Genomic DNA, 26,726 nt, shown 5'->3' on the forward strand with positions numbered 1-26,726 from the left:
AACTCCATCTCAAAAAAAGGAAAAAAAAAATAACACCAAGAAATAATCATAAAATATTGTAATATTTAGCCATAAAAAGGAACAAACTACTAATCTGTACAGCAACTGGGATGAATCTTTAAACAGGGTGAGTAAAAGAAGCCTTGCACGAAAGAGACCATATTGTGTAATTTCATTGATATGACGTTTTAGAGCAGGTACAATTAGTTTGTGTGAGAAAAAAAACTGGTTATCTGGTTGGGGTCACGGTTGACTGGGAAAAGACGTATGAGGGGACTTTCTGGGGTGATCAAACTGTACACTCGAGATCTGGGCATTTGGTTCTGTGTAGATACTAACTTTATTTATTATTTTGAGATGGAGTTTTGCTCTTGTTGCCCAGGCTGAGTGCAGTGGGGTGATCTTGGCTCACTGCAACCTCCACCTCCCAGTTTCAAGTGGTTCTCCTGCCTCAGCTTCCTGAGTAGCTGGGACTATAGGCACAACCCACCATGCCTGGCTAATTTTTTGTATTTTTAGTAGAGATGGGGTTTCAGTATGTTGGCCAGGCTGGTCTTGAACTCCTGACCTCAAGTGATCCACCTGCCTCGGCCTCCCAAAGTGCTGGGATTACAGGCGTGAGCCACCATGCCTGGCCAGCTATTACTTTAAAAGGAAAAAGAAAAGCATACACAAATATGAAACCCTATTTAATAACGTGCATGCTTGAATGTTCAAGAACGGAACTTCCCGATGTCTGCAGCTTACTTTGAGATGCACCAAAACAAACAAACAAAAAAATGATGAATTAGTGGAGGAATAGAGGTATGAGTAGAGCTCTGGAAGGGAGGAATCATAATTTTCCCCATTTTATAGATGAGGAAAATGAGGCTTGGAAACAGGACTGCTGGGAAGACATAATACAGTGCATACCAATAGAGGTATGGATAGCTCGATAGGTGTGTGATAAAGAAAATCCAGCACAACAGGAATTGTTGAGTCAAAGAGCAGTGGATATATCTGCTGTATAATTCTTTTAACTTTTCTGTTTGAAATTTTCAAAATAAAACATTAGGGAAAATTTAAACCAAAGAGACAGCCAGGATACAGAAGAAAATATGTAAGAATTTATTGGAATGGCCAAAATTGAGTTAGAAAAAATTCTGCTTTGGGGGGCCAGCCGTGGTGGCTCATGCCTGTAATCCCAGCACTTTAGGAGGCCAAGGTGGGTGGATCACTTGAGGTCAGGATTTCAAGACCAGCCTGGCCAACATGGTGAGACCCCATCTCTACTAAAAATACAAAATTAGCCGGGCGTGGTGGCACATGCCTATAATCCCAGCTACTCGGGAGGCTGAGGCAGGAGAATCGCTTGAACCCAGGAGTTGGAGGTTGCGGTGAGCTGAGATTGTGCCATTACACTCCAGCCTGGGCAACAAGAGCGAAACTCTGTCTCAAAAAAAACAAAAACAAAAATTAACCAGGCGCAGTGGTGCACACCTGTAATCCCAACTACTTGGGAGGCTGAGGCAGGAGAATCACTTGAACCCAGGAGATGGAAGTTGCAGTGAGCTGAGATTGTGCCACTGCACTCCAGCCTGGGCGACAGAGTGAGACTCCTTCTGAAAAAAGAAGAAGAAAAAATGTGCTGCTCTGGAAACAGAATGGGGTCATTGTTGTGCTGGCTGTCAACTGATACTTGCTTGTCCTGTAGTTTTTCCTGGCCCCTGGGTGTTGGTGGTTCTTCTTGTTCCTGCCATCTTTTGTTGGTAACAGTCTCAATCCTAGTGAGAAGTATTAGACAGTTTTTGTCACAAAATTCTACCAGGTCACTGCAGTGGGTTTGCCTGTCAAAAATAATGCTCTGTGTATAGAAACCATCAAGCTGGGTGCGGCGGCTCACATCAGTAATCCCAGCACTTTGGAAGGCCAAGGTGGGAAGATCACTTGAGCCCAGGAGTTTGAACCCAGGCAACGTGGCAAGACCCCATCTCTACAAAGAATACAAAGACTAGCCAGATGTGGTGGTAGCCGCCTGTAGTCCCAGCTGCTTGGGAGGCTGAGGCAGGAGGATCGCTTGAGCCTGGACGGTCAAGGCTGCAGTGAGCTGTGATCACGCCCTGTACTCTAGCCTGAGTTAGTGAGCCAGACGCTGTCTCAAAAAGAAAGAAAGGGGGTGGGGGGTGGAGTGAGGGAGGGAGAGAAAGGAAAAGAAACTACTATCAGAAGAAACACTTTTATAAACTATTTTAGAGGGGAGGACATAGAGTAGGTTGCTGTCTCAAACACTATAAATTCGTCTGAAGTTTTTATGCATTGATTCAAGATTCAGAGAAAATACAGAAAAATGTTTCACAAACCTTGGCCTCTATGCAAATGCAAAGATTCTTATTTTGGATGGCAAAAGACAGTCTCTGAGATTTAAAAAAAAGGCAAGAGCGTCCTCATTTTTTAGTGACAGATCACCTCCATCAGAGCCCAGTCCCACTCACCCCTGCTTGAGACATTGCCTCTGCCAGGTGCGGCAGCCAGCGGGGGCTCTGTTTAGCTCACTTGCTGGTAAATTCGGCCTCTTCAGCAGCACAGAGTAAGACATTCACAGCTCAGCTTTTTTTTTTTTTTTCTGAGACAGTCTCGCTCTGGCACCCGGGCTGGAGTGTAATCTTGGCTTGCTGCAGCCTCTGCCTCCTGGGTTCAAGCAATTCTAGTGTCTCAGCCTCCCGAGTACCTGGGATTACAGGTGCCTGCCACCTGGCCTGGCTAATTTTTGTATTTTTAGTAGAGACAGGGTTTCACCATGTTGCCCACACTGGTCTCGAACTCTGGACCTCAGGTGATCTGCCCACCTCAGCTTCCCAGTGTGCTGGGATTACAGGCGTGAGCCACCGCACCCGGACTTCACAGCTCAGCTTCTAAGCAAATCACATCTTTTAGATTTAAGTCATTTGCTTTTTGGTTGTCCAGAAAGTTGATTAATTAAAGTTGATTTCCTTCCTGAAGGAATATTTTCTGCCCTCAGAGAGAGGGCTTGTTTGGTTTGGTTTCTGTGCCACTGTAAGCAGATGCGTACAGCCCTGGTGGTGCAGACCAGCAGAGGTGTTGAAGGCACCTCTTCCTCCTTTGCCGGCTCCTTATTTTTTGCTCCATTGACCTTTGTGGCTGTGACTGGAAGAAACAAGAGATGACACTTTGAATCAGTAGATGTCTTTGTAGTTTACAGGTGGTTTTCTATTTTTTTTTGAGACAGTCTCCCTCTGCCGCCTAGACTGGTGTGCAGTGGCGCAATTTCCGGTCTCTGCAACCTCTGCCTCTTGGGTTCAAGTGATTCTCCTGCCTCAGCCTCCCGAGTATCAGCCTCCCAAAGTACTGGGATTACAGGCATGAGCCATTGTGCCCAAACCCTTATTTCATTATTGTTCCTAACAGCTCTGGGAGAGAGGAATTACACTTTTCCCCATTTTATAGATGAGTAGACTGAGGCTTGGAGACAGAACTGCTGAGAAGAAGTAATGCAGTACTTACAAATATCTGTGTGGGTGTGGGTGCGTGCTTAGCAGCAGGTCATGGCAGCAGATGGCGTGTGTTACGCTGCTTTAGAATCAGTCATTTGGTGGCTGGGCACAGTGGCCTGTAATCTCAGCACTTTGGGAGGCTGAGGTGGGAGGATCCTTTCAGGCCAGGAGTTTAAAACCAGCCTGGACAACATAGCCAGACCTGTCTCTACAAAATAAACATAAAAATTAGCCAGATGTAATGGCATGCACCCATAGTCCCAACTACTCAGGAGACTGAGACAGGACGATCTATCAAGCCCAGGAGTTCAAGGTTGTAGTGAGCTATTGTGCCACTGCACTCCAGCCTAGGCGACAGAGTAAGACCTTGTCTCAAAACAAAAACAAAAAAACTCAGCCATTTGGTAACTATGGTTGGGCTTAGGGCTTGAAAATTCCATGGTTCTGACCCTCCGGTCATTCATTCTAATGAGCTCTGGGCAGTATCCAAGGCCCCGGCTGAGCAGACGGTGAGCGCTGCCCTCAGAGTGTCCTCTGCACTCCCTCCTGTATTGTCTCCTATATTGTGCTATGCATGAGTGGTGCCTCAGTCAACTAAAAGAGTTACTTCGCCATCGGAGACCTATGTATTGATTACCTGCCCTGCCTCTGGGACAGCCTTTTAAAGTTAAAATGGCCCTGGGGACCCGGGTAGTGCCTCCGGCACCCCCAGTGGTGTGACTTCTAGAACTCTCCTACTTTGCCTGAGCAAAACCTCCCACAGTCTGCCCAGACCAGAGCGTGTCTAAATGATGTGGGTTTTGTTGCAGCAAAAATTGGATGCAGAGTTTCAGAAAAGACTGGAAAAGAATAAAATTGCTGCAGAGGAGCAGACCGCAAAGCGCCGGAAGAAGCGGTAAGCAGCATGGCCTAACTGTGATGACACTTAAGGGCCAGGGGTGGTGGCTGGGTGAGCTGTCCTTGCAGTCAGTAGTAGTTCCTCGCATGACCTGTAGGGGTCATGAGTGTACAGCAATGACTTCTACTACCTGAGCAGAGAGCAAGTTCCTTATGACCCTCCAGCTGGTTACAGATTGTCCAGAGCTTGCAAGTCAGGACTTCAGTGATCACATTGATTTCTGTGTCTCCTTCAGGTCTGTATTTTTTTTTTTTTTTTGAGACAAAGTTTCACTGTGTCCCCCAGGCTGCAGTGCAGTGGCACAATCTCGGCTCACTGCAACCTCCGCCTCCTGGGTTCAAGCAATTCTCCTGCCTCAGCCTCCCGAGTAGCTGGGATTACAGGTGCCCGCCACCATACCCAGCTAATTTTTATATTTTTAGTAGAGACGAGGTTTCACCATGTTGGTCAGGCTGGTCTTGAACTCCTCACCTCAGGTGATCCGCCTGCTTCGGCCTCCCAAAGTGCTGGGATTACAGGCATGAGCCACCACACACAGCCGCATCTGTATTTTAACAAGGTGCTGCAACCAAACTTCCCATTTAGCATGTTTCTTAAATTACGGTTTATGACTCCCTCAAGTGACTACATGGTATATAGGCTTTGTGTTTATATGTGTATCTGTGTGTTTACATAAGTAGTCTCTCAACTTTTACAATGAGAGCTGAGGAGGATTCTAACAACAGCCCCTAAATATCTTGAAATGAAAAACCATCTTTAGGGACCAGGCATGGTGGCTCACAGTTGTAATCTCAGCACTTTGGGGAGCCAAGGCAGGAGGATCGCTTGAGCCCAGGGGGCTGAGGCTGCAGTGAGTTATGATCGCACCACTACACTCCAGCCTGGGTGACAAAGTGCAACCCTGTCTCTACAATAATAATAAAAAAATTTTTTTTTTAAAAAAGCACCCCTGTTATTTCTGAGGTTGCTTTGCCTCAGGGCTCCCTGGGATTTGCTCTTGAATCCTAATGAAAGCAGCTGGTAAGGACGGACTGGCAGAGTCATGAAAAAGTTTTGGTTGGTGCAAAAGTAACTGCAGTTTTGGACCGTGAATTTTAGATCATTATAACTAGGCTCAAATCATGTTTATTGATCAGAATAGGAACCATTACAATCAACACATTTTCACCAATGAGAAATAAGTTTATTTCTATAACATAAAAATCCGTGCTCCGGGATTTGAAGAACTCTTGGAAAGCATTTTCTGCATCCCGCTGGTTGTGGAAGTGCTTTCCCTGCAAAAAGTTGTCAAAGTGCTTGAAGAAGTGGTAGTCGGTTGGCAAGAAGTCAGCTGAATATGGTGGATGAGGCAACACATCGCAGCCCAATTTGTTCAACCTTTGAAGCATTGGTTGTGTGACTCGTGGTCGGGCATTGTCCTGGGGAAGAATTGGGCCCCTTCTGTTGATCAGTGCTGGCTGCAGGCATTGGAGTTTTCAGTGCATCTCATCGATTTGCTGCACATACTTCTCCAGTGTGCTGGTTTCACCGGGATTCAGAAAGCTGTAGTGGATCAGTCCAGCAGCTGACCAGCAAACAGTGACCATGACCTTTTTTGGTGCGAGTTTGGCTTTGGGAAGTGCTTTGGAGCGGCTTCTTGGTCTAACCACTGAGCTGGTTGTCGCAGGTGTCATGTAAAATCCACTTTTCATCACATGTCACAATCTGATCGAGAAATGGTTCATTGTTGTTGCGTAGAGTAAGAGAAGACGACACTTAAAAATAATGATTTTTTTGATTTTCGCTCAGCTCATGAGGCACCCACTTACCGAGCTTTCTCACCTTTCCAGTTTGCTTCAAGTGCTGAATGACTGTAGAATGGTCGATTCTGAGTTCTTTGGCCCCTTCTCATGTAATTGTAAGAGGATCAGCTTCCATGATTGCTCTCAATTTGTCATTGTCCAATGACCGATGGCTGGCCACGATGCTCATCTTCAAGGCTCTTGTCTCCTTTGCAAAACTTCTTGCCCCACCACTGCACTGTACATTCATTGGCAGTTCCTGGGCCAAATGCATTGTTGATGTTGTGAGTTGTCTCCACTGCTTTACGACCCATTTTGAATTTGAATAAGAAAATCACTTGAATTTGCTTTTTGTCTAGCATCGTTTTCATAGTCTAAACATAAACAAGTAATAAGTCATTAGCAAAAAAAAAAAAAAAGCCGATTAAAATGATGTATAACATAATCACATCTATTTAAGAATATATAGGCCGGGCGTGGTGGCTCACACCCGTAATCCCAGCACTTTGGGAGGCCAAGGCAGGCGGATCACGAGGTCAGGAGATCGAGACCATCCTGGCTAACACAGAGAAACCCCATGTCTATTGAAAATACAAAAAATTAGCTGGGCGTGGTGGCGGGTGCCTGTAGTCCCAGGCTACTCAGGAGGCCGAGGCAGGAGAATGGTGTGAACCCAGGAGGCAGAGCTTGCAGTGAGCCGAGATCGCGCCACTGCACTCCAGCCTGGGTGACAGAGCGAGAAAATCTGTCTCAAAAAAAAGAATATATTCCAGTATCAAACAGCAAATTCCAGCAATGCAAAAACAGCAATTACTTTTGCACTCACCTAATATTTTTCTTATTTTGTTATTGTAATGTTTGTGTTATTCCGCAGGTTTTAGAGATACCATAAGGAGGTGTTTATTTTCTAAAATATACCATAATGTAGTTAAGGAATCAATGTATATGGTTTTACATTTTTAGCCAGAAGTTAAAAGAGAAGAAATTACTGGCAAAGAAGATGAAACTTGAACAGAAGAAACAAGAAGGTGAGTGGTGCCCACTTTTCTTGGCTGTAGCTTCTTTCTTCTTGTTGGTCACAGTGGCTGAACTGTCAGGAAACACAGGGACGGAGAGTTTGGGCTGGTTGGCTGGCCACTGAAGAAATAACAGCTTATTCATATTAGCTAGGACCCATTGAATTGCAAGTATCAGAAAACCAAACTGGCTTAAGCAAAAAGATACTGGCTCAAGTTAGGTTGAGGACAGACCTCCCTTCTGGCATGGCTGGTCAGGGAGATCAGTGACATTATTGGTTATTGACATCTCCCCCTCTGTCCTGATGTCCTGTCCTCAGGCTCACACTCATGGTTTTGAGGTACCTGCAGCAGCTCTCGGGGCTACATCCCTCCTCGATCTTGTCCAGGAGGGAAAATTGAGAGGATGTCTCAGCTTCCCTAGCAAAAGTCTTTTTGTGTCTCTCTGGCTCTGATTGAGTCACTTGCCAGGTCAGTAAGAATGCTTTTGGCTACAAGCAACAAAATGCAGCAACAAAGTGCCTAAACCACGAGGAGTTGGTTGTTTTTACAGGATGAGAAATATGGTAGTAGGTGGCAGCGTGATGTGGCTCAGCAGTGTGGGCTGGCTTCCCCGCACGTTCCTTGGCCTTTACCCTGAGAGTATGAGGTGGCTCCCATGGCTTCTGGCACTGTACCTGTGTTCAAAGCAAGAAGAAGGGGAGTGAGGTGGTACTTATGTGGTCTGCCTTTTTTAAATTGGAGAGCAAAAGTTTCTCCAGAAGTGCCCAGAAGACATCATCTTAGATACTAGGTCTCTTTGCCATCACTAGCTGCCGTCAGGCTAGAGGAATAGAAAACAGAACTGTTGTAACCAACTCAAACCTATCGTGATCCAGCACTGCGAGCTGAGTACATTGCCACCCTAGCCAGATCCAGGTCTCATTAGTAAGGAAGAGTGGGGGGCAGGGTTGGCTGTTAGGTCAGCATCCCACCGTGCTGCCAATCCTGCCGCCTCTGAACTCATCACAATGCTAGTGGTGCTATCCCCCATCCCTGGGAACTCATGGGCTGTGAATAAGGGTGGGGGGCCCCAGCTGGAAAGGGCCAAGGATGCTAAGAGACCAAAAAATGACACTGTCCCCCACATGACTGCATCTATGGCTATTCCATGCTTGACTGGATCTGCTTCCTGAGTGCATGATTGTGGTTTTTGGTTTTAGGGTGAAGTCAGACTTTCATTGACGTATTAAAATAGAATTGGGCTGGGCATGGTGGCCCATGCCTATAATCGCAGCTACTTGAGAGGCTGAGGCAGGAGAATCACTTGAGCCCAGGAGGCTGAGGTTGGCAGTGAGCCGAGATCACGCCATTGCACTCCAGCCTGGGCAACAAAAGCAAAACTCCATCTCAAAAAAATAAAACAGGCCAGGCGTGGTGGCTCATGCCTGTAATCCCAGCACTTTGGGAAGCCAAGGCGAGTGGATCACCTGAGGTCAAGAGTTCGAGACCAGCCTGGCCAACGTGGTGAAACCCCATCTCTACTAAAAATACAAAAATTAGCTAGGCGTGATGGCAGGCACCTGTAATCCCAGCTATTCGGGAGGCCGAGGCAGGAGAATTGCTTGAACCTGGGAGGCAGAGGTTGCAGTGAGCCGAGATTGTGCCATTGCACTTCAGCCTGGGTGACAGGAGCGAAACTCCGTCTCAAAAATAAATAAAATAAAATATGATTGGCCACTTCTAGGAACCACTTCCTTATGAGTTGTAAATGTACTGTGTGACACATCGGATATGGTTTTAGGTTGTTTCTCACCCTTTCCTAGAAGAAATTATTTTAAATTGCTAAAATGTGACTGATAGGACCTCATCTCTCAAATAAAGTACCTCATCACTTTCCCCTCCACCGCAACAGTAGATCATGGAAGTACTTGGCCCAAGTAGGAGGATTGGGCATAAAAGCTATTCTCACAATCTGTTAAGGGGTTATTGTAGCTTGGACCTATTATATTTGGAAATTTGAGACCAGCCTGGGCAGCATAGTAAGACCCCATCTCTACAAACAGTAAAAAATCAGCCAGGCATGGTGGTGCACACCTGTAGTCCCAGCTTTTTGGGAGGCTGGGGCAGGAGGATTGCTTGAACCCAGGAGTTCAAGACTAGTCTGGGCAACATAGTGAGACCCCATCTCTACAAAAAGTTTTAAAAATTAATCAGGTGTGGTGGTGCACACCTGTCATCCTAGCTAGTCTGGAGGCTGAGGCAGGAGAGTCGCCTGAGCCCAGGAGGTCAAGGCTGCAGTGAGCCATGATTGTGCCACTGCACTGCAGCCTGGGTGACAGAGCAAGATTCTGTCTCAAAAAAATAATAATAATAATAATAGATCTCCTTTGCTGAGTAATTTGACCCTCCCTCCTCAGGGTTTGTTGGTTTTGCTGCTTATCATTGTCATTGTTGCTATTTGTGTGTTTAGTGACTTTCCTAACAAATTCTGTAAAACCTGTATTCTTTGTTGTGTTTGGACTCTGAAGTCTCTGCTCGGTCAGCTTAGTTGGTCAGTGGAAGATGAGAGATTTCCTTGAATGTCTTGAACCACTGCATCTCCCAGTCTTTGCCAAGGAGCTCTGTGTGTGTGTTGGAATGTGCCTCCAACCCCCTGGCAGGCAGTCTGCAATTTGCTGTAGCCTTTACTTCCTGCTTGCACAGAGCCTCCAGGGCAGCAGAGGTGAGCGGTCAGGGCCTTGGCTGTCTTTCTTGGGCATGTGCACTGCTCTGGTGGCCCTCTAGAGTCCCAGCTTTTCCTTTTAAGCTTTTTGGTCAGTTTAGTTTCTTGTTTGTGTCAATCGTTACTGCTGTCTTGGTTGGTGGGATGTTAAACAGTTGTCACTGATGGTTTTTGACAAACGCCCAGGGGAAAATGCTGTTCACGTTGAGTTAGCTCAACTCAATACTGAGTCAGAGCAACTAAAGACAAGCCTTGCAGGTAGACGTTTCCAGGGAACTGCTAGACAGGTCAACTAGGGCCAGTACCCTGGGAGTGGAACTTCCAACAGCTCCCAATCCAGTCAGCCTCCTCCCATTTTTACAGCTACTGTGGCAGGGGGGCTCTTGGTTTTCAAGACTCCCTCAGATCTGGGGAGAGGGAGACGGGAAATTAAAACCCACAGAACTCACACTCTTAGTGAGGTTCAGGCATTTGAACAGCTCGAGGAGCATTTCCAGAGTTCTGAAAAAGTTGATTTTTAGGATTTTTGCCAGTGTTCTGTTACCTTTATGGAGGAGCAGATTTTTGGAGGCACTTACTCTGCCATTCATCCCTTTAGATTTTAACTTTCAAACAGCACTGCATTTGAAGTATGTTTCCTGTACGTCAAATGTTTGGGTCATGTTTTTTAATTCATTCTGACAGTCTCTGTCTTTCTTGATATGTTTGGATTCAAGGCTACCATTTAATTTGTTTTTTGTTTTCATTTTTGTGTTTTTGAAGCAAGGTCTCACTTTGCCACCCAGGCTGGAGTGCAGCAGTGCAATCACGGCTCGCGGCGGCCTCGAACTCCTGGTGGGCTCAAGCAATCCTCTTACCTCAGCCTCTTGAGTAGCTGGGACTACAGGTGTGTACCACCATGCCTGGCTAATGTGTTATTTTTTTGTAGAGATGGGGTCTCACTATGTTGTCCAGGCTTGTCTTGAACTCCTGGGCTCAAGTGATCCTCCCACTTCAGCCTCCCAAGTAGCTGAGACCTCAGGCCTGTGCCACCACCCTCAGGTAATTTTTGTATTTTTTATAGAAACTAGGTTTCACTATGTTTTGAACTCTTAAGCTCAAGTGACCCTCCCGCCTTGGCCTCTCAAAGTGCTGGGATTTCAGGCGTGAGCCACCATGTGAAGCTGCCGTGGTTTTTCTCTGGCTGCTTGTTTTTGTTTGTTTGTTTGTTTTTAAGTTGGAGTCTTGCTCTATCACCTAGGCCAGAGTACAGTGTGCAATCTTGGCTCACTGCAACCTCCACCTCCTGGGTTCAAGCAATTCTCCTGCCTCAGCCTCCCTAATAACTGAGATTACAGGTATGCACCACCATGCCCAGCTAATTTTTATATTTTTAGTAGGGATGGGGTTTCACTATATTGGCCAGGTTGATCTTGAACTCCTCACCTCAGGTGATCCGCCCACCTCAGCCTCCCAAAGTGCTGGGATTACAGGTGTGAACCACCACACCTGACCTTAGTTCTATTTTTAATTTTTGTGTAATCACCATACTTTTCCATAGTAACTGAACCATTTTAACTCCCACCAGTGCAAAAAGGCTATAATTTCTCCACATCCTCACCAACACTTATTTTCTGTTTTTTGTTTTTTTTTGTTTTGTTTTTAGGTAACTATCCTAATGGGTGTGAAGTGGTATCTCACTATAGTATTGATTTGCATTTCCCTAATGATTTGTGATGTTGGGCATCTTTGTTGTTGTTGTTGTTTTGTTTGTTTGTTTGTTTTTGAGACAGTCTCGCTCTGTCGCCCAGGCTGGAGTGCAGTGGCGTGATCTCAGCTCGCTGTAACCCCTGCCTCCACCATGCCCGGCTGATTTTTGTGTTTTTAGTAGAGATGGTGTTTCACCATGTTGGCCAGACTAGTCTCGAACTCCACCCACCTCGGCCTCCCAAAGTGCTGGGATTACAGACATGAGCCACCACGCCCAGCCAGCACCTGAACATATTAAAAAATGGTTAATACCCCATGATTGTACATGCTTTGTACCAAATGGGAAGAATAGAGTGTTCTAAGGATAACCATCATAAAAGTGGTTTGGGCTTGGACTCTGGCTCACATCTGTAATCCTAACATTTTGGTAGGTCGAGGTGGGAGGATCTCTTGAGCCCAGAAGTTTGAGACCAGCCTGGTCAACAAAATGAGACCCCATCCCTACAAAATATTTAAAAATAAGCAAGGTGTGATGGTGCACACCTGTAGTCCTGCCTTCTTGGAAAGCTGAGGTGGGAGGATGGCTTGAGCCCAGGTGGCCGAGGCGGCAGTGAGCTGTGATTGCACCACTGCACTCCAGCCTGGGTGACAGGGCAAGAGCCTGTCTCAAAAAAGAAGTGGTTTGTATGCCACTTATCTTGCCTTCTCAGTTTCCTTATTTTTCATTTTGTGAGAGTAAGCAAGCTTTTCCAGTTATCTGCTGGAAAGAAATGGGAGTAATGTGGTAATACCGAGTTGCGCCCCAAGGTGGCTTTGGTGCGCCGTGGGTCCTGGATGGACTCAGAGGCACAGATCACTCAAGCTATTTTGGCTCTTCTCCTAAAAAGCAGGAGGGGCAGCTGGCTGGGTGTTCTGTTGTTGGAGAGGACATCTCACCGCTTGTTTTCTGTGCTGATCCAGTAGCTCAGGGAAGACTCCCGGCAGTGTGGGACTTGTGTCTGAAATGACAGCATAGGATGACATTAAGCCAATGTGGATTATTCTGCAGCCTTGAACTCCCCAGATGATGTATTCCCACACCACTCTTACTTATCCTAACATAGGCGTGCCCATCAAAGAAATCCAGGGCGCCCTTAGGGGATTTGTTATTAGGTACATCTAGAGCAGAGCTTCTCCACAGTTGCACTACTGATGCCTCAGGCTGGAAAATGCTGTGTCCTGAGGGGCTGTGTCTTGGTCACTGCAGGGTGTCTCACGGCATCCTAGTGTCTACCCCACCAAGGCCAGGAGCACCCACCTTCCCCCAGTCATCAGCAATTGGATGTCTCCAGACACGACCAGATGCACCCTAGTCGGGGAGGAGGACGGAATTGTTCCTGTCTGAGAGCTCCTGATCTAGGGGCAGGTATCCAGTGTCCAGAAGGCACTCAACATGTGTTTGGATCAAACTGTTTCTTTCAGAGCCAAAATCCTTCAACATAATATGTTGGAAAACTACCCACGTCCTTTGTGTCTTTGGAAAAAGAGATACTCTATGATCATTTTAGAAATTTTTAAAATATGCAGAAAAGAACAACATCAAAAATAAAAGTTGGCTGGGCACAGTGGCTCATGCCTGTACTCCCAACACTTTGGGAAGCTGAGGCTGGAGGATCATTTGAGGCCAGGAATTTGAGACCAGTGTGGGCAACATAGCAAGACCCTGTCTGTATTTTGTAAATAAATATAAGTTATCTGTAACCTGTACTAAAAATGACTTTAACACTTTAATATAATTTCTTTGATTTCAGTTTTTTCATATATAAGCCTTATTTCTATAAATGCCATATTTATAGATGTCCTGATTTTATCATGTAACATTGTATCACAAGTGTTTTCCCAAGTCTGTACTTACAAGGATTTTTTTCTAATCTATTCATTCATCTGTTAAAAACAAAGTGTGTGCTTCAGTTGCAGTCAGTGGCATTTTACCCAGTATGCCTGTAGCCTGTGAATAAAATCTCAGATTCCTGGATCTTAAAATATTATATAAACAGTAGTAGAAGAGTACTGGAAGGAGGGCCAGGTGCAGCGGCTCACACCTGTAATCATAGCACTTTGGGAGGGCGAGGCGGACAGATCACATGAGGTCAGGAGTTCAAGACCAGCCCGGCCAACATGGTGAAACCCTGTCTCTACTAAAATACAAAAATTAGCCGGGCATAATAGCATGTACCTGTAATCCCAGCTACTCGGGAGGCTGAGACAGGAGAATCACTTGAACCCAGGAGATGGTGGTTGCAGTGAGCGGAGGTTGCGCCACTGCACTCCAGCCTGGGCGGCTGAGTGAGATTCTGTCTCAAAAAAAGAAAGAAAAAAAAAGAGTGGGGGAAGGAAATTATGGAGAAAGCTCAAATATCATTGCCTGAATTGATCACCTTTTTCTCTATTCATTTTCTCTTAGTCTCCATGTGCACATCATTTGTGTGTAGCTACAATTATAGGAAGTTTTCCATTTTGCTTATTTTATTTAACATTATACACATACTGCTTAATGAAGCAATTCCTTCATAATTTTTTCAGTGACTGGTAATATCCAGCAGTTGACATGCCATAATACACCTAATCTTTCTCCTTTTATGAAACAGTAGATTGATTCCAGTACTTGTCTTCTGTGAATATCCTGTGTCTTTCTCCCTTCCCCCTTTCTGGGGTGATAGATTAAGATAAATTTCTAAACCAGGCATGGTGGCTTACACCTCTAATCTCAGCACTTTGGGAGGCCAAGGCAGGCGAATTCCTTGAGCCCAGGAGTTGGGAAACCAGCCTGAGCAACATGGTAAAACCCTATCTCTACACAAAGTAAAAAAATTAGCCATGTGTGGTGGCACATGCCTGTAGTCCCAGCTACAAGGGAGGCTGAGGCAGGAGGATCACCTGACCTTGGGGAAGTGGAGGCTGCAGTGAGCTGTGATTATGCCACTGCACTCTAGCCTGGGTGACAGAGCGAGACCCTGTCTCAAAAAGGAAAAAAAAAATAATAATAAAGATAAATTTCTAACCATGGGAATTACTATATCACAGAGTATAAAAAGAACTCCTGGCTCTGGAAATATATTGCAGGTTACTTTCCGAAGAGATAGCCCCAGTTTTTACCATTGACAGTGTGTGTAACAGGGTACACTCTCACCATATCCTCAACATTTTACTCTTCCTCCACATGGGTAAGAATGGGGCACATGAGAGCCACTCAAGGTCTTACTGGGGATTGAGTAAAAAGCCTTACAGAAATACAGTGCAGACCTGCAAGACTGTGGAGGCAGTCCCACTCTCTTGCCATTCCACCCCCCACGCACCCACCTGTGTACAGCCTCCAAAGCTCTGTTTTTTGAAATGGAGTCTTGCTCCATCACTCATGTTGGAGTGCAGTGGCGCCAGCTCAGCTCACTGCAACCTCCGCCTCCCAGGTTCAAGAGATTCTCCCACTTCAGCCTCCCAAGTAGCTGGGATTACAGGCGCCTGCCACCACACCAGCTAATTTTTGTATTTTTAGTAGAGATGGGGTTTCGCCATGTTGGCCAGGCTGGTCTTGAACTCCTGATTTCAGGTGATTCACCCGCGTTGGCCTCCCAAAGCGCTGGGATTACAGGCGTGAGCCACCGCGCCCAGGCCCAAAGCTATTTTATAAAATGTACATTGGATTGTCAGTCATTCTTCTGCCTTTACAACAATACCCAAGATCACGGATTGCTTCTTACGTACCCCTAGTTCTAAATGCTTTGCTTGTATTAACTAACAATCCTTACAGCAGCCCTGTGAGGTAGTCAGTGGTGCTGTTATCCCCATTTTACTAATGACAGACCTTAGGCACCATGCGGTGATGGCACCCACAAAGCTGCAGAGGATGTGGGCAGCAGGCCGGGGTGTGATCCCAGGCACCCACACCCGCCCATGAGGCGATGCTGCGTGAAACCCTGTCAGCAGCCCCATTGTTCCTGGCCCTCACGGTCTGGCTCCTTCCGGTCTCCACCATGCTGGTCTGTTTACTCCCTTCCACATGCCCCCAGCTCTCTGTCCCTCAGCCTCGCTGCATGTGCTTAGGCTGCCTGTACTCTGTTCACGCCGCCTGACTTCTCATCTGACTGGAGAAGCTCTCTTCACCTTCAGCTTCCTCTTACAATGCTTTCTGTCTGTGTAAAGCCTCTCCTCACCTTCCTCTGGCCCCCGGCCCTAGAAGTTGCCTTTCCTGCCAGCCTGCCCCATGGGGTTGTGTGGGGTTGTGTGTGCCCTTGGCTGCAGGCCCTGCCAGATCAGATAAGGTGCTTGTCCATTCAGCTATAATGTCAGTTCCATCTTTTTCAAAATAAGCCTCATTTTAGAATGACTTTAGATTCACAGAAAGATTGCAAAGATAGTACAGAGCATTCTCATATATCCAGTCTCCCCATTGTTTAACTTCCTAAATTAACCTGGTACATTGGTCACAGTGTGTGAACCCACATCGATACACTTGTTAGCTGAAGTCCATACATTATTCCAGCTGCCTTAGTTTTTACCTGCTGCCCTTTTCTTTCTCCAGAATCCAATCCAGGGCACCGCGTCACATTGTGTTATTACGCATTCTTCGGCTCCTGTTGGCTGTGACAAGTTTCTCAGACTTTCTGTGGGTCCAGTACTCTATAAAATGGCCCTCAGTTGGGATTGGTCTGATTTCCTCATGATTTGACTGGGGTAGTTTGTTTTGGGGATGAGGACCACAGAGGGAAAGCACCCTTCTCACCACACATCAGGGCATTGTACTGCCAACGTGGCCATCAGGTTTTGTGGGGTGTTTTTCTTTTTTTGGAGACAGGGTCTCTCTCTGTTGCCCAGGCTGGAGTACAGTGGCACCATCTCACCTCACTGCAGCCTCGAACTTCTGGGCTCAGGTGATCCTCCTTCCTCAGCCTCCTGAGTAGCTGCAACTACAGATGCGCACCTCCACACCCTGCTAATTTTGGTGTTTTGTTTGTTTGTTTATTGAGATGGAGTCTCGCTTTGTCGCCCAGGCTGGAGTGTGGTGGCGCGATCTCGGCTCACTGCAACCTCCGCCTCTTGGGTTCATGCCATTCTCCTGCCTCAGCCTCCTGAGTAGCTGGGACTACAGGCACCCACCACCACTCCCGGCTAATTTTTTGTATTTTTAGTAGAGACGGGGTTTCACTGTGTTAGCCAGGGTGGTCTTGATCTCCTGACCTCGTGATCCACCCGCCTCAGCCTCCCAAAGTCCTGGGATTACATGTGTGAGCCACCACACCTGGCTAATTTTGGTATTTTTTCTGGAGATGGGGTCTCATTATGTTGCCCAGGCTGGTGCCATCACTGTTGATGTTTACCTTGATCACATGGCTGAGGTAGTGTGGTCAGGTTTCTCCCCCATACGTTTACTCTCTTTTCCCCTTCCTGTACGTTACTCTGTAGAAGAAAGTCGTTGTGTGCAGCCCACACATAGGGAGTGTGGGGCTGTGTTCCTCCTCCCTGACAGTGGAGAATCTACATGCGTCATTGAAGTCATTCTGCATGCTAGGGTTATTTCTTCTTTCCACGTATTTATCATTATTTAATCATTTCCATCTATCAGTATGAGCTTGTGGATATTCATTTTGTACTTGATAGTCCATTATTACTGTATTTGTTTTACTACTCATAGTATTCCCAGCTTTGGCCATTGGGAGCTCTTTCAGTTGGCTCCTGTGTTCCCTTGACAAAGTCCCATCATTGTGGGTACCTTTTTTTTTTTTTTTTTTTTTTTTTTGAGACAGGGTCTCTGTTACCTAGGCTGGAGTGCAGTGGCACCATCATAGCTCACTGCATCCTCAAACTCCGGGCTCTAACAATCCTCTCGCCTCAGCTTCCTGAGTAGCTGGGCCCACAGGCATGCACCACCATGCCCGGCTAAGTTTTAAAATTTTTTTGTAGAGACAAGGGTCTTGCTATATGGCCCAGGCTGGTCTCAAACTCCTGGGCTCAAGCAGTCCCCCTGCCTCAGCCTCCCAAAAGTGCTGGAATTACAGGCATGAACCACCACACTTGGCTTCCTTACTTCCTGGTACTATAGGATATTCCAGACTCGTGTCTTGTGTTTCCTGCCCTGGACCTGGGATCAGCCATTTGTCCAAGAGGTCCTGGCTGCTGCTTTCTTCTTCTTCTTCTTCTTCTTCTTCTTCTTCTTCCTCTTCCTCTTCCTCTTCCTCTTCCTCTTCCTCCTCCTCCTCCTCCTCCTCCTCCTCCTCCTCCTCCTCCTCCTCCTCCTCCTCCTCTTCTTCTTCTTCTTCTTCTTCTCTCTCTTTTTTTTTTTTTAGATAGAGTTTCACTCTTTGTTTGCCCAGGCTGGAGTGCAGTGGTGCGATCTCAGCTCACTGCAACCTCCGCCTCCCGGGTTCAAGCAATTCTCCTGCCTCAGCCTCCTGAGTAGCTGGGATTATAGGCACGTGCCACCACACTCAGCTAATTTTTGTATTTTTAGTAGAGACAGGGTTTCACCATGTTGGCCAGGCTGGTCTCGAACTCCTAGCCTCAAACAATCCACCTACCTTGGCCTCCCAAAGTGCTGGAATTATAGGCGTGAGCCACCATGCCTGGCCCCTGGCTGCTTTTAGAGAAATGGTATTAAAATGGTATTAAAACCCAAGGTCTGGGGACTAGGCATGTTCTGTGCTACTGGATGGTTGCTTTTAGGCTCTCTCAGCTGACAGAGCCAGGAAATTTACCTGTGTACTCCACCAGTATATATGTACATATCTGTCAATACTAATACCCATAACCATCCCCATCCATATTACACTAACATGAGTTCATACTGATGTCTCCCAAGTCTAGCCCAGTATGACATAGCTCATTCTAGCCTTCTCTCCTTGTTTCTCTGTCACCTCTCACTCCAATAGTGAGTATCTTTGCTACCACCATCCACTAGCCATTTGCTTAATTGCTCAATGCCAGCATACATGGATAATGGTTTCAGAATTGTTTACCGTTACCCTGGGGGAAGCACCATTATCAACTAGAGGACATTGCTATGTGCAGTCCCTTCAGCCTTACAGCTTACAGAGGCCACTCATTTCAAGAATTACTTAGATCAGCACTTTCTTTGTTTTTAGTGTTTAAAAAAAAAATTTGAGACGATGTTACATTTTATCACCCAAGCTGGTCTTGAACTCCTGGGCTCAAGCGATCCTCCGGCCTCAACCTCCCAAAGTGCTGGGATTACAGGCGTGAGTCACCACACCTGGCTGATCAGCACTTTTCCCCACACTCCCTTCACAGAGGTCATTTCGTATATTTATGATATGTTTGGATTCATGTGTCACCTTCTGCGTTCCATCCTGGGACGCCGACTTCCTAAATGACTTTTAAAATTAGCATAATTCAGCCAGGCACAGTGGCTCACGCCTGTAATCCCAGCACTTTGGGAGGCTGAGGTGGGCAGATCACTTGCGGTCAGGCGTTCAAGACCAGCCTGGCCAACATGGTGAAACCCCATCTCTACTAAAAACACAGAAATTAGCCAGGCACTGTGGCGGGCACCTGTTATCCCAGCTACTCAGGAGGCTGAGGCAGGAAAATCACTTGAACCCTGGAGGTGGAGGTTGCCGTGAGCCAAGATCACACCACTGCAGTCCAGCCTGGGTGACAGAATGAGACTCCGTCTAAAAAAAAAATAGCATAATTAAGTTTTAATTATTTGTGCTGTAAGGTTCTGTGGATTTTGTCAAACGCATAGTACCATGTATCCACCACTGCCATATCATACAGAATAATTCCACTGCCCTAAAACAATTCCATGTTTCCCCTGTTCAGCCTCCTCCTGACCCCCAGCCCCTGGCAGCCCCTGACCTGTTTACTGCCTCTGTGGTTCTGCCTTCTCCACACTGTCATAGAGTCGGAATTAAATCGTATACAGCCTTTCCAGATTGGCTTCTTTTGCTTACCAGAACGTGGCTTAATGCCCCATTCCTTTTGCCAAATAGTTTTCCACCGTCAAGATAGACCACCGTTTACCCACTGAAGGACAGCCTGGTTGTATCCAAGTTTTGGTGATTATGGATAAAGCTGCAACAGACATTTGTGTGCTACTGTTTTTGTGTGTGTGTGTGTGTGTGTGTGTGTGTGTGTGTGTGTGTGTGTTTTTGAGATAGAGTCTCTCTGTCGCCCAGGCTGGAGTGCAGTGGCGCAATCTCAGGTCACTGCAACCTCCGCCCCCTGGGTTCACAGGTTCAAGCAATTCTATTGTCTCCGCCTTCAGAGTAGCTAAGCCAGGCATCTGCCACCACGCCTGGCTAATTTTTGTATTTTTAGTGGAGATGGGTTTTCGCCATGTTGGCCAGGCTGGTCTCGAACTCGTGACCTCAAGTGATCTGCCCGCCTTGGCCTCCCAAAGTGCTGGGATTACAGGCATGAGCCACCGTGCCTGGCCTTGTGTGCTAGTTTTTGTGTGCACATAAGTTTCATATCAACTGAGTACATCTGCAGGAACATGATTGCTGGGTTGTATGATAGGATTAATCTTGTTAACTTTGTAAGAAACTGCCAAACTGTCTTGCAAAGTGGCTATTCCATGCTGTACTCCCACCAGCAACGATAGTTTCTCTTACCTCACAACCTTCTCAGCACTTGGTATTGTCCGTTTTTTGAATTTGAGCCATCCTAATATATATGTTGTGCTTTTTGTTTTGATTTGTGACAGTATCTTTTTAATTCTTGTATCACCAACATGAAGCATAGTAACTAACAGGAAATAGCCACTTGATGATTTCTTACTGTTATGTATTTGTTATGTTGAAGGAATGAACTGGGGTAATTTTGTCAAATTGCCAAATGACTTGACTGTGCCCCCGGTTTCTGGGTTTCTCCTCCCTGAGAATGATACTCTTAGACCCTGACAGTGGGTCTTCCACACACACAAAATCCCTTGTGTTGACTATTAGTGAGATACAGGTTGAGCATCCCAAACCCAAAAATCCAAACTCGGAAATGCTGCAAAATTCAGAGCTTTTGAACACTGACATGACGCTCCAAGTAGGAATTCCACCCCTAACCTCATGCAAGAGGTCACAGTCGAAACGCAGATACACAACACGGATTATTCAGTGTCTCCCAGGGACAGAAGACCCTCCCAGCCTCCTTCAGCTGCAATACAACCTTTCCACATACACCCAGATTTTTCCCCTACACAGGCACACGCCTCTCCAGACCACACACACACCAGCAGCAGGTTCCCCACGATGCCCCACACGGTGCCCTGACCTCCATGCTTACTCACAGTTTCTTTGCTTGTTCTCTGCTTTGTTGTGTAAAGATAATGTTGAAAACATCAAAAAGGCCTGCAGATGCCCTGTGGGTAACAGTGATAAGAAAAAGAGGAAGCATTTGTGTTTTTCTGTAGCCCAGAAAGCCAAGAATGACTGCCACGCATGACCTGAAGAAGCAGAAGGATAAAAGGTTGAAACACCAAAAGCCATGAACAGAAGTTGGTGAAAAATTGAAAAATGAGGCCGGGCACGGTGGCTCATGCCTGTAATCCCAGCACTTTGGGAGGCCAATGAGGGAGGATCACTTGAGCCCAGGAGTTCGAGACCAGCCTGGGCAACATGGTTGAGACCTCGTCTCTACAAAAAATACAAAAATTAGCCAGGTGTGGTGGCACACACCCATAGTCTCAGCTACTCAGGAGGCTACAGTGAGCCGTGATCACACCACTGCACTCCAGCCCAGGTGACAGAGCGGAAACCCTGTCTCAAAAAAAAAGGCCGGGTGTGGTGGCTCATGCCTGTAATCCCAGCACTTTGGGAGGCCAAGGTGGGCAGATCACCAGGTCAGGAGATCAAGACCATCCTAGCTAACACGGTGAAACCCCGTCTCTGCTAAAATATAAAAAATTAGCCGGGTGTAGTGTCACACACCTGTAGTCCCAGCTACTTGGGAGGCTGAGGCAGGAGAATTGCTTGAACCCAGGAGGCAGAGGTCGCAGTGAGCCAAGATCGCGCCACTGCCCTCTATCCTGGTGACAGTGTGAGACCCCGTCTCCAAAAAAAAAAAAAAGTGTCCAGTAACCCTTTAATCCAAACACAGCATAGTAGGTGGGGATTGAAAGCCTGTTGTTACCGTTTAGCAGCCGATCCAGGTGTTCTCATGACACAGCTGTGCTGCTTAATTACTCTGAACATGGTATTTTCCACTGTATGAATGGCCCGTCATATTTATTACTGTTAAGCACTTATGTGTGAATAAGTGTAGGAAAAGGATTGCTTATCAGTAGCAAATTCAGAGTCAGAAATGATGGTGACGCCAAGCCACAGATCAGCCACATGGGTGAGAGATAGACACCTTTGCTTTCTGATGGTTCATTGTACACAACTGTGTTTCATACACAAAATTATTATTATTATTATTATTAGAGATGGATTCTAGCTCTGTTGCCCAGGCTGGAGTACAGTGCTGTGATCTTGGCTCATTGCAACCCCTCCCTCCCGGGTTCAAGCGATTCTCCTGCTTCAGCCTCCCAATTAGCTGGATGACAGGTGTGAGCCACCATGCCTGGCTAATTTTTTTTTTTTTTTCTGAGACAGAGTTTCACTCTTGCCCAGGCTAGAGTGAAGTGGCATGATCTCCGCTTGCTGCAACCTCCATCCACCTCCCACCCCCGGTTCAAGCAATTCTTCTGCCTCAGCCTCCCAAGTAGCTGGGATTACAGGTGCACCACCACACCCAGCTAATTTTTGTATTTTTAGTAGAGACGGGGTTTCGCCATGTTGGCCAGGCTGGTTTTGAACTCCTGACCTCAGGTGATTCACCCGCCTCGGCTGTTGAAAGTGCTACGATTACAGGAGTGAGCCACCACGCCCAGCCTAATTTTTATATTTTTATAGAGATGAGGTTTCACCATGTTGGCCAGGCTGGTCTCACACTCCTGACCTCGAGTGATCCACCTGCCTCGGTCTCCCAAAGTGCTGGGATTACAGGTGTGAGCCACTGTACTCAGCCACAAAATTATTTTTAAATGTTATATTTACCTTCAGGCTATGTGTATGGGGTATATATGAAACATAAGTGAATTTCATGTTTAGACTTGGGTCCCATCCCCAAGATATCTCATTGTGTAGATGCAGATATTCCAAAGTCTGGAAACATCCGAAATCTGAAACACATCTGGTCCCGAGCATTTTGGATAAGGGATCTGCAGCCCATACTGCATTTTCAAAGGCTTTTTCAGCCACGGGGAATGCTTCCAGTCCTCCTCTGTTGCTCCCTTCCACAAACATCCAGCTCAACGAGTATTCTATTCATCAGAAGCAGAATTAAAGATCAGACCCTATGCTCTTTTTTTTTTTTTTTTTTTTTTTGAGACAGAGTCTGCCTCTGTCACCCAGGCTGGAGTGCAGTGGCGCTATCTCGGCTCACTGCAACCTTTGCCTCCTGGGTTCAAGTGATTCTCCGGCCTCAGCCTCCCAAGTGGCTGGGATTACAGGCGCCCGCCACCACGCCTGGCTAATTTCTGTATTTCTAGTAGAGATGAGGTTTCCCCCATGTTGGTCAGGCTGGTCTCAAACTCCTGACCTCGTGATCCATCCACCTCGGCCTCCCAGGGTGTTGGGATTACAGACATGAGCCACCGTGCCCAGCGCCTTATACGATTTCTGCAGACAACATAGGCAGAGGCCGAGAGAGTCAGAGAACACGTTTGAGCCTGGGTCCCTGTCTTAGTGAATAGAAGATCTCGAGCAGCAAGTTCCTCCACCTCTCTGGGTCTTTTATCTTCTTCATCTGTAAAATGGATATATAAGAGTGGTACTTACCTCATAGACTATTGTAAGAATTAAACAGGGTACTCTATGTACAGACTTAGCACAGTGCTTCCATGTAATAGTGTTGGACAAATATTAGCTATTAAAATATCCTCACCATTTAAACTTTAAAAATAAAAAATCTGTGCCCAGGCTGCCGTGCAGTAGCATGGCTCACTGCAACCTTGAACTCCTGGGCCCAGAAGGTCCTCCTGCCTCAGCCTCATGAGTAGCGAGGACTATAGGCATGTGTCACCAGGCCAGTTTTTATAGAAATGGGACTCGCTGTGTTGCCCAGGCTTGTCTTGAACTCCTGGGCTCAAGTGATCCATCCTCCTCAGCCTCCCAAAGTGCTGGGATTACAAGTGTGTGCCATTGCACCCGGCTTCCCCGTTTCAACTTTCAAAGCTAATCATGCTGTGTGGTATGAGGTTGAGGGGAAAAAGGGATGCCCCAAATTAATGAAACTAAATCTTCCAGATGCTTTCGCCAGAGCCGTGCGTGTTCTGTGTTCTTTCTGCGGTCCCATCCTGGGTATGACAGTGAATTTTAGGCTGGGCTGTGCCTTCGGCTGTGCAGGGCCTCCTGCTTAGAGGCCCTTTGTCTGACCTTTGGTGACACAGCAGTAGCAGCGCTCAGGGTGTGTAGTGGGCGTGTGGGTGGCCAGGGCAAGCCCTGCACATGTGCCTCGAGGAGCATTGGCTGGCCTGGGTGAGCCCACCCATTTGTGAGTTGCTGAGGCCACCGTGCCTGCGGCCGGCGTCCTGGCGTGGCTGAGCCGGGCCATCTGCTGCCTTGTGGTCTCTGCCTCTGCCTTTCCAACTCTCACTTGTCCTCCTTCTCCCGCGTGAAGAGGGGGAGGGGAGGAGTTGGGAACACGTTGTCCTCATGCTCGGCTTCTGGCTGGCAGTCATGATGGGGGACAGGGAACCTGTGCTGCTCACAGGTGTCAGGAGGGGCTTCCTGGGCCATGCTTGGGAGGAGCTGGGAAGCTGGCGTATGTGTGGGGGGCAGAGCCCTCTGCCACACAGGTTTCGGAAATCCTTTTGCAGACGGCAGTGAGAACTTGAGACTTCAGTGAGAGTGTTGTCAGCCTGGCGTTAGGTGTTGAAGAGCTGGGTCGGGAAGTTGCCCACCCAAGAGGCAACTTGAGCCACGTAAAAGTAGTAGGGTGTGGTTTATGGGGTGTCGGGTCTTGCGTGTGCCTCTGGGCCTTTGGGTAAAGATGGGGTGCACCCGTGAGAGCAGTGGTAGATCAGGTCTGTGAGCCACCCTTACTCCCGGGGAATGGCTCAGAGGACTGGTGGGCGTGAGGCATGACCCTGGTTTCTTGCCGTGCGGTCTAGGAACAGGGACTTCTGACTTCCCATCAGCTCTCCTCTTTGAAAGCACCCTTGACCCTGAACGACTTTGCATGTCTGTAATTTGAATGTCGTGTGGTTACAGGACCCGGTCAGCCCAAGGAGCGGGGGTCCAGCAGCTCTGCGGAGGCATCTGGAACAGAGGAGGAGGAGGAAGTGCCCAGTTTCACCATGGGGCGATGACAATGTTTGCCACAGCCTCTGCCTGGAACCTGGCTCGTGCTGTGACCAGAAGGGAAAGGCGGCTGTTTGGCTCTTTCTCCCCCGCAAGGACCCGCTGACCCGCTGGATGGAGAGCAAAGGAGACCCCTCCCGAGCCGCTCACAGTCCTGCATTTGGCAGGTTTGGGAGCCTGAGGGGCCATCTCCCTGACACTCAGAGGCACTGCCTTGCAGACACCATCCGTGCTCCTGGTAAAGGGGGACAGAGAGCCTCACCTTGCCACATATTTGAACAGTGATGAGTTTGGGGCTGGTTTCTGGGAAGGGAATGTTTATTTAGTAAAGAGCAGAACACCCTTGCGTTTTGTTGGGACATGTGGACCGTGAGTCACAAACACTCTGGAGAAGGCTGAGATGCCACCATTCCCACGGGGACTGAAGACACATTACGTGGACCTGGTCCCAGGCTCAGTGAGGAGATGGCCTCGGCTGTGGGGCTGGTCCATGTTGCCCACTCACTCCAGTGGGAAGTGGGGACCACGCCATAGAGGGTCTGCTCCCACTGCAGCTCCCGGTGCTCTCGTGTTCTGGGAAGGCCTGGGTGTGTGCACAAGGAGGCCCGGGCCAGGGACTTCACCAGGGGCTGGGTCACAAGGGCACAGGGTGTGTGGAAAGCACTGTGGGGGAAGAGCCGGTCACCGGAGAGTGAGCAGGCAGAGACTCCAAGCTGGGCTGAGCCAGAGCAGAAGGCGAGGGATTACCAGCCGGACGGGGGTTCTCTCGCCAACAGCTGCGTTTTCATCCCGAAGTGGAAGGGGGTCTCAACAGAACGGGCTGAGAGAGGCGGGACTGGGTCAAGTGGGTGGAGCTCCTCCTTGCATGACTGCAACTGTCGGGGCTTTCCGCCGGCTCACAGCAGTTGGGGCCAGCGGGGAGAAGAGAGGCGGAACTGCTGTGTCCTCAGGTGGCGCAGCCTCAGACTGGCATCCAGGCACTGGGCCCGTGCAGAGAAGGCACCTGCAGAGAGCAGGGCAGCCCGGCGCAGGGGCGTGCACCTAGAATCCCAGCTACTCGGAAGGCCAAGGCAGGAGGACCACTTGAGTCCAGGGATTCAAGGCCAACCTGGGCAATAGAGCGAGACCCTGTCTCTTAAAAAACGATGATGATGATGAACACAGAGGACAGGGCACTGTGCTGGGAGCCAGGGGGCCTGGGAGGAGCCGAGACCAGCCTTTTACCTCGGGGTTTTGAGGCCAACAGGGACGACAGAGACAGTTTCTAGTTAGAGCCTTGGCTCCATTTTTGGATGATTTAGCCCCGAGTTCCTGAGTCTATTTCATGCCCCTTACATACTTTGATAGAACTAAGGAAATAGTGGTTTTGAGTGAAGGGAAAGGAAACCCAGAAACATTTTACGTTGCTTTTACGTCTGTAGTGTAGATTGCCCCGGCCCCTCTCTGAGCCCTGTAGCATCTGTGATAGCTTCTGTCCCTTCATCGGTTCATGTCACAGGGATTTTCTTTCCCAGGAAGCGGACACGGAGAGTCAGCCCTAATAAATGAGCACATGCCCTGGCTGTACATTTTGAAACCTGTTTTTCTCTGTCTGGGACTGGCTGGTTTGCGTTTCGGTTTTAGTTCTCCTATCTTTGGACTGTTGGTTTCCATCCCTCTCCCCGCCCCCACATGTGTCACAGCCCCTGCCCTGAGTCTGCAACCTGGAGCTTGTGGGCCGCCTCAGTGCTGCGGAGGGTGCTGGGGCTTGGAGCCTGATGACCTGGCTTTGAATCCTGCCCCTGCCTCTGGTAAGCCAGGGGACTGTCAGCAA

General features: G+C 47.8%; 1 protein-coding gene across 2 annotated transcripts in view; it reads left to right on the forward strand.

Annotated features, from left to right (window-relative positions):
• The window catches only part of PRKRIP1 (PRKR interacting protein 1), a 63,067-nt gene extending 36,588 nt beyond the window's left edge, over positions 1-26,479 (forward strand). For both annotated transcript variants that reach the window (XM_054656186.2, XM_054656183.2), the window contains 3 exons: positions 4,301-4,386; positions 7,134-7,198; positions 24,824-26,479. In XM_054656186.2, the coding sequence (XP_054512161.1) occupies positions 4,301-4,386; positions 7,134-7,198; positions 24,824-24,921 (249 nt within the window). In that variant the 3' untranslated portion in view covers positions 24,922-26,479. The remainder of the gene's footprint in view (positions 1-4,300; positions 4,387-7,133; positions 7,199-24,823) is intronic.
• Positions 26,480-26,726: the final 247 nt, after the last annotated feature.

The sequence above is a fragment of the Pan troglodytes genome, chromosome 6 (genome assembly GCF_028858775.2).
Source record: "Pan troglodytes isolate AG18354 chromosome 6, NHGRI_mPanTro3-v2.0_pri, whole genome shotgun sequence".
NCBI classification, from domain to species: Eukaryota; Metazoa; Chordata; class Mammalia; order Primates; family Hominidae; genus Pan; species Pan troglodytes.